Here is an 11,971-nt window from a genome sequence, read left to right on the forward strand (position 1 = left end):
TTTTTTTCTTCTAGTGTCTCAACACCAGGAAGTGATGTCACAGCAGCATGGCCCAACCCCTCTATTCACCTGAACAGAGGGACGGCCCACACTAAGCTAGACAAGGGGAAAAACAAGGAAGGGCTCACAAGCACACAGGTCGGTGTGTACGTTCACTTCCTCAGACTGTGCTTTGGAGACGAATACAAGAGGAGTTTACCCAGTCGGTGGGTTTCTCAACACGGATATGGATGTCCCGGATTCCCCACACTGGAATATGGGGTTGTTAAAGACCTTTGATTCATCTGAGTTTGGCAACTGGGAGAAAATAGGCTCAGGTGGATTTGGACAAGTATACAAAGTCCGACATGTACAGTGGAAAACATGGCTGGCTATCAAATGCCCTCCCTGCCTTCATGTGGATGACAAGTAAGTTACAGCTGCTGAGTCATATCTCTGCATATGTTGTCTTAGAGTCACTTAAAGTGAGGTTTGGAGTTCTTGTCTCTCCACTTTATCATTTGATGACTAGTTTATGGCCAAATCGTAGACAGACAGAGGTTAGATTATGACAGCGCTGATGAAAAGTCCTTGAAAGGTGAACACCGGGAAATGTGTGACTCACTGACTGACAGTCTGGGCCCGCAGAGCAGCTGGAAATGTGCCTAAGAAGCAAACAACAGCGAGTGTTGTGGTGGATTTTTAGACACTGTTAAATTGTGTTGCAGGGAGCACTTACATCTGGATTCTTCCCTTAGGCAAAAATGTATGTACGTTGCTCCGGGACAGAGGTGTTTACTTATTCCAACCAGAACTAGGCATGAAAGGTTCACCACTGATTTCCCGCAGTTGGCAGTGACATTTATGTGTCACATATGCCACAGGGGAGAGGTTGATTTGAATAAATAAATGTCCATTTGAGTAAGCCCAGCAAGTTGGTCCTTTCCTCCCGGCACTTCTAGAGATAACACAACCCCCCTAGAATTCTGTGAACCATGAATGTTATTTTTACTCTGCAGGGATTTCACAAAAAAAAACAAGTGTTTTATTTCATTTATTTTTTTATCTATGTGTGTGTGTGTGTGTGTGTGTGTGTGTGTGTGTGTGTGTGTGTGTGTGTGTGTGTGTGCCTCGGCTCTTCTGCTGTGTGGTTGTCAAGTTCAGTGTGAGGCTTCATTGAAGGTCAGCCCCTAATTAGAAACCTAACCTCACAGGAAGCGTTCATGTTTTAATTTGTAGACAAATGAGTCACTGCTCAATATCTGAGGTCACGATGAGGTGTTCTGTAACGAGCGGAGCTGCTCCTGTCTATTCTAAATGAAGTCAGTGATTGACAGTACGTCAGACACAGATGTCCGAATTTGTCTTTCCCTGATTGGTCATTCAACTGACTCCAGATCAAGAGCTCTAATCTGGTCCTAAACATAAACTTCATATTTCACAATATTTAATCATTGCCAAAAAAAAAAGGGTGGGTGGGTGGGTGGGGGGGGGGGCATTCTCTCCCCAAACATGTGGTGCAACTAAAAGCCTGAGCTGAACCGGAACCAGAGATGTTATCACCTCCAAACATCTGCAAAGTACACGAGCATTCATTTCAGTCCGTTGACTGCAGCCTACATCAACCCACACATAACATCTAGTAACATGCACTCAAAGCCACCTTTGTCTGCCTGGGTTGCAGGCTCCTGCTGCGTGGCACAGACAATAAAAGAAGCAGTAAAACAGGTCTTACCGGGCGTCTCTGTTAAAGCAAGGACTTTGTTTGGTTGTGAGGAGCTGCTGAGGAGTACTCTAGAGTAAGCAGAGGATTTAGCAAAGAAGTCCTTGCCCATTCTTTTATATCACACCTAATTATTGTTGCCCAGAACATGTGCCTCCTTCATTTGTGCATATTATAACAGACCTTTATAGCAGGTTCCTTCCTCTACAACCAAAGAAGGGAGTCTTTAAGTCGTTGGATTCACTTTGCACATAATAGACCAGTTGTACAAATCTCTTCAGTGCATGAGTTTATATTATTGATGATGGAAAAACAGAATTTCAAGTGGGCTTCACCTAATTCTGCAGGTGAGGCAGACGTCCCTATGACTACAGTATCATGGATTTATCATTTCTAATTTGTCCGCACTAAGAGGTTGCATTTTTTTTAAGCTGGAGATGTGTGCCTGGTGGTTAGGAATGACCTGCACAGTTGTGTTTGAAGTATGTCAGCAGGGCCAGTGGACTGATAAAGAGAGCAGTGCAAAGGTTGAGCAACAGAGAACAAGAGCTCTGTTTAAGCCCACTGCGCTCTCCTGATGCATTCCAGCTTGTGTTGGAATGTCTTTAAGGCCTAAGAACATGATCCACATACTCGGATTGGTAAATGAACTATAGAAGCCCGCGGAGGTCACATTTTATTAGCCGCTAAGGTAAATGTTAGTCTACATTCTGCATAGCTGTGAGCCCATTAAGGACGATGTGTAATGTGCTGGAATTTGGGTTATGACCAAAGCTATGCCTGATATTACTGCACTGTGTGCAAAGTCTGACCTCAGAGTTTTTAGGCTAATGTTTTATAAGAGGGCAGGTAAGCTATGGGATGTGGAATGGTAGATTGAAAACACAATGGACTAAATACCTTAAGGCAAACATTTGAGTTGTACAGATCTGTCCTGACTCACTGAGGCCAAACACATAATCATTAATATAATGTAATGCAAACGTCACATCATTTAACATTTCTTTAACACAGAGAACGTTCAGAGCTGCTGGAGGAGGCTAAGAAGATGGAAGCAGCCAAGTTCCGGTACATCCTTCCCGTGTATGGGATCTGCGAGGACCCCCAGGGCCTCGTCATGGAGTACATGGAGACCGGCTCCCTGGAGACCCTGCTGGCCACCGAGCTGCTGCCCTGGGAGCTGCGCTTCCGCATCATCCACGAGACTGCCGTGGGAATGAACTTCCTCCACTGTATGAACCCACCGCTGCTCCACCTGGACCTGAAGCCTGCCAACATCCTGCTGGACGCTCACTATCACGTCAAGGTAGAGAGTTTATCACAAAGAGACACCACTGCTGTCTTACAAGACTGTCATCCATCCTTCACCGTGAAAACAAACAAACAAACAAACATATTAATAAAATGTTTTAATGTTGTTGTGCGTACATTTAAGAAATACATTTATGGTTCATGGCAAAAACGCCCTCAAAGTGATTGAGTGCTACTTTTCTCTGTGGTAACAATATGTAGATGTGTTATTAGCTGGGACAAATAATCATTATCTTGTTCACCCAGTCGTATATTACTAGAGCTCCCTTGAAGTTTAAAGAGGGTTAGGGGTTTGGTTGCTGGAACTCACAGCAGTCTTTCCTTTGAAGCTAAGACAGCTGTGAAAGTCACAATTTTCAGGTTTTAGAGGGAATTTCAGCCATGATGTGCTCTGCTTTGCCCTTTCATCCATTTGAAAATTACAACCTTGCACGCGCTCTGGGCAGACAGGTGTCTGTCAGCCTCCTTCCAACCTCCACACGCAGCTCCAGCAGCACTGAGAGCCATGGGTGGGAACCGTCATTTGTGAATTTTAATACCTGGATGTAAACACCTCACCCAGGCCTGTCTCGACAGGACTGATTCAGCTCCTGTTGAGTCTCCCTCTGTGGTGTGTGGGTGTACTCTGTTCTACACGAACGTGAAGGGCCTCTCCTCTCCTGCAGGCTGGGACATGGCTGCGGTGCCCTCATCATTCCACTGAGTACACATAATAAGAGCTTAGCTGCCTGTCACACTCAGCGGGCAGAGTTAGTCATCAGGGACATGCCTCATGAGAAAGGCAGCGGGGGCAGCTCTGTTTGAGGGTCTTATCTGATCTCTTTCTGTCTCAGATATCTGATTTTGGCCTGGCCCGGTGGAACGGCCTGTCACGGGCTGAGGACATCAGCAGAGATGGCTTCTGTGGCACCATCGCCTACCTGCCACCTGAGAGCATCATAGAGAAGGACAGAGTGTCAGACACCAAGCACGACGTATACAGGTTGGACTTTACATGTAACCTTTGTGTGTGAGTGTAGGATTTAGTTTGGGATATGTGTCCACCATCAGGCTGGTGTTTCCCCACTTTGTATGTTTACTTTTATGTTCTTTCAAAATAATAAGCAGCCATTTAGTTATTTCATGTTTGAATATATTTGGGTGGATAGTTACTCACCTCCAACATGGGAGCACTGTTTTATGCTGGAAGGGGCAATTTCACAGGAAACTAAACATGATCTTTTCCTTCTACTGACTTCTTTCAATTTCATTTTGCCTCCGTTCCAGTTTTTCCATCGTCATCTGGGGAATTCTCACACAGAAGAAACCGTACCAAGGTGAGACCTGCATGCTAGTGAGGTGGAGCTAACATGTCTTAAGGCTAATAAGAAAATATTTTATAGAAGCAATTACTGCCAACAAAATAAATAAATAAATACATGTTTGACAGTATTATGATATCATGGTGTTTTCCATGGTGCTAACACGCTGGTGTTTAACAATGTTCACCATCACTGCCATTTTAGCTTAGCATGCTAACATTTGCTAATTAGCAACGAAAACTGAGTGCAGTGAGAAGACCGTAATTAGTTTTAGTGTTAAAGTGTTAAATTAATATGTTGAGATGTTCTAAATGAAGAATCTCTTATATCTACTCATTTCAGTGCTATATGTGTCAGGTTTCATGACCATTCAGAGGTTCCTGAGACCAAACTTTATTATGTAGTTCTTAGCCAGTTACTGCCAAGAAAACACTTTCATAATTCCTAATAAAAACAAAACCAAATGCAGCTTCCACCCTTCAGTGTGTGTGTGTGTGTGTGTGTGTGTCTGCGTACAGGAGCTGTACACACAGGCAGTGTGTGTGTTTACTCAGTAAATTCCAGAGCAGGCAGGTGGACAGGGCCAGACTGGCAACTAGAGTGGATTTTTTCCCAGGCGTATCAGGTAGCAGTGTTGAAGCACACTGTCTAGATGAGGGTGGCCAGGTTGTCGCTGGCACCATCCCTGTTGATCCCGACACAATTAAAAAGTCCGAAATAGCCTGGTTGCCATCCTTCCCCATCGTCTGCCTCTACCTGCAGAGGGTATTAAGGCCACAATAGGAGGACCTGGGATTAAACCTCTACCTGTTTGCTCTGAATCACTGACTTGGCTGATCCCACAGTAAGATAGAAAGAGGTCAGACCAGGAACTCTTTTTACTCCCATGGGAAACAGCAACACACTCCCTTATCACGATGCAGATGGTGATAAAACTGTGCAGACTCACTGTCTACATAGTCACTGACGCTTACCAGCACCTTAGTTTATGTTGTCATATACCGTAGTCTGTCATCATCTCAGCATAAGGCATTCAAACATATTCCGTTATGTCTATAACCTGGTTGGTTAATGATAGAATGATGACACTAAATTATGGAACTGTATTTTCTTCTAGGAGAAAATAACATCCTGCAGATCATGGTGAAGGTGGTCAAAGGGGTGCGTCCAGACCTGAGTGCGATACCACGCAATCGACCTTCAGCCTGTGCAGGTTTCCTGAGCCTCATGCAACGCTGCTGGGCCACAAACCCTGAAGCTAGACCCAGCTTCCAGGGTAAGTTTTTCGTCTGTACTCACATGAAAAATGTCAACATTCTTCTATCACAATAACGATCCGGTTCTTCTAACCACCCACTCTACGGATACAGCTCACAGTTAGAATACAAGTGCAGGAATCTGTTAAATTGAGGCTTTTGTCTCCTACTTTTACTTTTAGTACTGCTTTTCTTTTCTTTTGTTATCTCTAATCCTCTTCCTGCCAATTACTGAAACCTAACCCAGACCTGTTGTCCTTGCAGAAATCACTACTGAAGCTGAGGAACTCTGTTCCAAACCTCAAGAGGAGCCCAGGAGCCCAACTTTGTCCACATCAGAGCCAGAGCCCCTCTCCCCTAATGCACTCACTAGTGACCAGGTACCATATTACAGCATAATGATGTGTGAACGTTTGTGAGAGTACACTGATCACATAAAGCTCCATATAAAACAGGGACTGAGCCATAAAGTATTCTTTAGATTACAGTGAGCACCCACTTCTTTGATGTACTTGACTCTCATAATACAGTAGCTTTTGGGCCAACTTTATGCATCTCTCATTAATGTATAACTGCACACCCAGACAACAAGGAAGCTTATCTTCAGACGTAATTATGGCTTTATAAGTCATAAGTCCTGTAAGCGTTTTAACTTGAATGATTGTATCACAATTGAAGAATGTTGACTGATGGGATTGTTCACCGTTTGTGCTGCATTTATTTCTGTGTACGTGACTTGAGAGAAACATGCTGCTCTTGAGAGGCAATGGCGGTTACTCAATGTTATCCGTCTGCAGGGACAGAAGATAAGCTGGTTTGAACTTCCGTGTGTGATCATGTGATTTCGAGCAAATCAAATTTAAGTTCACAATGTCAACATTTAATATCATTGTGGCTTGGAATGAGTGATTGCTACAAACCTGAGTGTAAATACAATGGAATGTACACAGTTCATAGGACAACCTGTCTAAATATGCTTTACTGGATTTTTTCTCTACAGGTTCAAGACAACAAACCAGTGCGTCCGAAGTCGGCCATGTTACCGGAAAAAGATTACAGCCTATCAGAGCTGTTGAGCCAGGTGGACTCTGGGATCTCTCGAAGCTTTGATAGAGTGAAGGAAGATAGCTGTCACAGCAAAGAGAACACTTGCAAGAGACTGTCTGGCATCTCCTCAGCTGATTCAGCCTTCTCCTCTCAAGACTCTATCACACTGTCGTTTGAGAAAGAAAGCACGTGTGGTAAGAGCTAATGAAATACCTGTAGCTTGAACTATTATTTTTGTAAACATAAAAATACTATATTATCGTGATAAATTGAGTTTGTGCCAGAAAGGATCCCATCTAATGATCTCCTCCTTACTGCTCAGATTCTGCTGAGGTCCAGAAGCGGAAGCTGTGTGAAGCCATCAGGACCAAAGACATTAGCAAACTAATGAAGATTCTCCAGCCCCAAGATGTTGACCTTCTCCTGGATGGAGGAGGCAGTCTGCTCCACCATGCCATCACCTTAGGCAATGAAGAGGCTGTCAAGTTCCTCCTACTGAACAATGCTAATCCAAACTTTGCTAATGCCCGTGGCTCCACACCCCTCCACCTGGCCACAGAGAAGCACCTGAAGCCCCTGGCTGACCTTCTGCTTGGTCGGCGCAGCACAAACATCAATGCCAAAGATGAGGACCAGTACACGGCTTTGCACTGGGCTGCGCAGAATGGGGACGAGGCAATCGCACGCCTGCTGCTGGACCGCGGGGCAGCCATCAACGAGACAGATGGCCAGGGGCGCACACCGGCTCACGTGGCCTGCCAGCATGGCCAGGAGAACGTTTTCAGGGTGCTACTTAGCCGTGGTGCTGATGTCCGAATCAAGGGCAAGGACAACTGGACCGCGCTTCATTTGGCTGCCTGGCAAGGACACCTGGGGATTGTCAAGCTGCTGGTCAAACAGGCCGGTGCTGACGTGGACGGGCAGACTACAGACGGCCGCACACCACTGCATCTGGCATCACAGAGGGGGCAGTACCGCGTAGCACGAATCCTCATTGAACTGGGAGCAGATGTTCACATGAGATCCGCTGAGTTAAACACACCGCTGCACGTGGCGGCAGAGACGGGCCACACCAGCACATCTCGCCTCTTGATCAAACACAAGGCGGATATCCACTCCCAGAACGCCCATGGCCTCACTCCCCTCCACCTAGCCTCCCAGCGAGGCCACCTGGCCACTGTCAAGATGTTGATAGAAGAGGGGGCAGATACCTACAGGTCCAACCATGCCCTACGCACCCCCTGCCACTTTGCGGCAGAGAGCGGACACTGTGAAGTCCTGAAAGAGCTGCTCCTTCACTGTCCAGACGGTGGCGCTCTGTCGGACGAGCAGGGGCTGAGCCCATTGCACTTGGCAGTGCAGGGTGGATACACAAACATCATTACTATGCTGCTGCCACAGGACTGCCAGGACTTAGTGACACAGAGCTCGGTGCAACCTGTAGCTGAAGAGCCTGTTTCTCCAGAGGTGAAGCAGCTGCAGAGGAAGGTGGTCATTCTCAAACTGACGGAGCAAAACGACAAAGACTGCCCACAACCTGCCAGCTCGCAGTGTGCATCAGCACCCTGCTAACAAGAGCAGAGACACTGTCCAAAGTGTACAGAACTGTCTTTCCCATCATTTTTATACTCTATTGGTGCCTCAGAGTTTGGGAGGGGGGTGGCATTCTGACCTTTTGTTTTTTTGGACTAAGAAGCCCTTTCAGCACTGGAGGTATTTTCTAATGTTTGTAAATATGTAAATGAAGTAAATACTGTATTTGAATTCAGACCTTTTTTTCTACTGAACAAGCCTTTTTTAAGCACATTTTTTTAAATTCTTAAAACCTGTGACCTTTGTATTATACTGCACTGCAGCTGGTATGCCTGTAAGTTATAATTGATGGAACACAAACACAGTCACAAGGCTCATTAGGTGAATGCTGTAGATCATCATCATTTATTGAAGAAAAAAAAAAAAAACCTTTCTAGTGTTTTCTACCTGTTACATATCAGTGCTTCATCATCATTAAAACATTTAAACCTTTGAATGTATTTGATCTTACTGTTTTTTTTTTACATTTATTCCTTACACATTCTGATTATCACCTTACATGTGACATTTTTAAAGCTGACATAAAACTTCACCAAGTCTGGATTTTTTGATACACAGGACATTTTCTCTTTCAGCACATTACCCTGCAGCAGACGTTACTTACCACTGCTCCACCTGCATGTGTTCAAGATGTTGGGCAGATCTGGCATGTCTGCATCTGCAGCCTCACCTGTAGTGTTATTATAGTAATGTCTCTGCTCTAGACTCCATGGAGCACGCTCAGGTTGGCACAGACCATGGGAACTGCCCCCGAGGGGGATCACAGGCTGTAAGATGATGAATGTGATGATGGAGTGATGAGAAGGGGCGCTTGTGTTCTACCTGCAACTACAGCCTGTTGGCTAATTCCTCCGACCACTTTAACTTTTCAGCACTCACTAAAACCAACATGCCGTCCCTGATGCCTCGAGGGTTCGACTTTCCGTAACCCGAGAAACTAAGTTTGGTTGGCTGCTGTGTGTAATTGTGTTTTCATAGCTCGTGTTTGCAGAGTCATTTTCTTCACAAAATGACTGGAGAAATGTGTGTAATCTAAGGCCTGTTTTGTGAACACAGCGCTCTATTCTCCCTGTTGCCTGGTGATCTGTCTCAGCTCCAGCTATGGGGAATATACTGTAATGTGCTCTTATTGCTCAATCTCAGTGTATTTCTCCACACTGCTGTTGTGATAGACTGGTCGGTTAGGTTTTTCTTGTAAGAAAACTTTTGCATTGTGTTTTTTTTTTCCACTCTAGGCTACAGTTCTCTTTTCTGTTGACTCCAACAAGCCATATACCTCTAGTCCTGAGTAATCACCATGAAAATGTATGATTAACTTCTCCATTTTTGAGTAAGTATGTTGAAAACTGACATCAGCAGAACCATGACTTCCAACATCATTTATTACCTACTGTATAATCATTTCCCAAGACATGATTCAGACACTACTTTAATTTCAACATCATTTATCATAAATTTGCTTCCAAGCGTTGTTACACGAGTGTCAGACATGATGAATTTTACCTTCGTTAATTGCAAGGTCAGTTTGTTAAAATAAAGCCATCACTTAAACGTTGTTTGAACATTCATGAGTCATTTCCTTTTCTCCTATTTTCAGTTCAGTTCAAAGTTCAAAGTTCAGAGACTTATCTGGTACTTCATGCCCTGATGAATGATGGATGAAGTCAGTTGCTACTATTGCATTAGTCATAGGGCCTTGGGTGAAGGTAACCAGTCTGTGGTACTGACTCCATAATCCCATAGAGCAGTCCAACAGGTGCTAAAGTCTTTACAGTATTTATTTTGCTCTCTGACAGGATGTGGTGTAACCTGCTGTTAGAAATGTCTGACAGGTCTGTAGGTCAAGCTGTATCCCTGAAGACTGTACATACAGCAATAGTAAGAGGGGTTTATGATAACATGGTCATGTTCTGCATAAAATGAAGATTACTTCAGCTTAAGTAAATAAAATGAAAGAAGGCCTGAAGATTTCCTGGGACCAGACTCTACATCCGCGTATCCAGAGCGGTCCGAATGACATTTGATTGGGGACACTGTAGCAAAGGTTGGTGTTCCAGTGACCTGTGATGAGCTGTAAACATTGAAGACCGTACGTATTGATAGTTTTGACCCACTTAAAGTAACTGGTTTGATAATGATAAATAATGTCATTTGTGTAATAAACTCAAACCAGGAATTATTATTATTTGGCTTTCATATTCCAGCAATGTCTACATACACTGTTAGAAAGCAGAGGTGAGACGTAATTAAGTACATTCACTCAAGTACTGTAGTTAGTTACAAATTAGTGTACAATAGAGTATGTCCACTAGTCATTTACTTTTACTCTACAACAATTCAGAGGGAAATGTACTTTTAACACCACATTTATTTAACAGATTTAGTTAGTAGTTATTTTTTTGCATATGTGGATTCTTAATTTTAAAAAAAACATAATGTTTTACTCAAGTATTGACTTTATGTTCTTCCCAGTCACACAGTTTTGATTTTAAAATTGGTCCTCAGTTTCTGATTTATGCAAACGAATGCTTTAACTCCAGAACATTTCAGAATATTCCTCCTTCTTTGGCTCTTTGACAGCTGTTATTACTTACTAGTTCCTTTAGAGACCCAACATTTTCAAACAAACTTATATATTCTACTGTTAAAAGGATTTTGCTAATATTTTCTCACTCCTTATTGTTTATGCATTTACAATCAGTACATACATATTAAATGCATGATTAATACACTACAATGAAGAGAACATTTTTCCTCATAGGCGTCCACAAGTGGATACTACAGTATAAGTAGAGTTTGATGATGTAAATATGTCTTAGAGTAATGAGAAAAACAAATTAGTACCTTAATAAAAAAGTACTTCATCAATAGCAACATTTCCTAATGGTCTTTAGAGCGGTGTTCAAAGCTCGATTCATATGTTGAATCTAATCGTGTGTGTTTATGTGTAATGTCATACCTTTTAGAGATTGCTATTCAATACAGTATGCATCTGCACTCAGTTGCTAAACTTTATTGCAGACACAGTAAGTGTCTTAAAGTTTGACTTCCCCTTTGACTGGTGAGGTGTCTGGTTGCACCTTTGTTTGCCTGTGATAGGGACTTTTCAGTTTGGCTGAGTCACGCCTCACTGCTCTGTCATACTGTAGCAATAACAAAGGCAGCATGAAGCACAGGACGTTTGCAAAAGTGATGCAAGACCATTATCAAGATACAGAGGTAAATAAAAGGGTTGATTAATGTCTCCAATCTCTGTAGAAAAATGTATTGATTTATTCATTTGTCTATCATCTCCAACCCCCTTTTTCTCATTATCTGAAAACAAAATTAACAACCAAATGGTAACAACATCTGTTCTACGCTCTGTGACTGGTTGCTGGGAGAGCAGAACTCATACAGAGCGCTGTGGGCTGTTTTCCTCACAACTCTTTTCATCCTTTTCCCTTTTTCTAACCTCACAGAACCTGCCGGACAAGATCTGAGACGTTCCTCTTAAGGTGCAAGGCAAGCTGTAACATGTGCATTTAGCCTCAGGGTGAAAACATTGGTGTGAGGACACGCAAGGCTGATGAGTTACACAATTTATGCTTAACTAAGAGTGAATACACCATTTAAATGTTCGAGAAACAGATTCACAGATTGATTTGATTTAAAGTTATGATGTTTACTCACCTCATGGCCAGTTGGTTTTTAGCATTTTGACGGAACCATAATGTTGAAATAAAAAAACAATGGTAGCATACATTCTTTTGTCTTTTCCA

At 43.3% G+C, this 11,971-nt stretch overlaps 1 protein-coding gene across 1 annotated transcript; it reads left to right on the forward strand.

Moving 5' to 3' along the window:
• The first annotated feature begins 112 nt into the window (after window positions 1–112).
• ripk4 (receptor-interacting serine-threonine kinase 4) lies at window positions 113–8,650 on the forward strand. The gene is made up of 8 exons (XM_026370707.1): window positions 113–408; window positions 2,717–3,008; window positions 3,847–3,995; window positions 4,280–4,329; window positions 5,432–5,590; window positions 5,835–5,950; window positions 6,571–6,811; window positions 6,940–8,650. The coding sequence occupies exons 1-8, from the start codon at window positions 227–229 to the stop codon at window positions 8,187–8,189; spliced, it is 2,439 nt and encodes an 812-aa protein (XP_026226492.1). The 5' UTR covers window positions 113–226; the 3' UTR covers window positions 8,190–8,650.
• Window positions 8,651–11,971: the final 3,321 nt, after the last annotated feature.

This window comes from Anabas testudineus, chromosome 14, assembly GCF_900324465.2.
Source record: "Anabas testudineus chromosome 14, fAnaTes1.2, whole genome shotgun sequence".
Classification (NCBI taxonomy): Eukaryota; Metazoa; Chordata; class Actinopteri; order Anabantiformes; family Anabantidae; genus Anabas; species Anabas testudineus.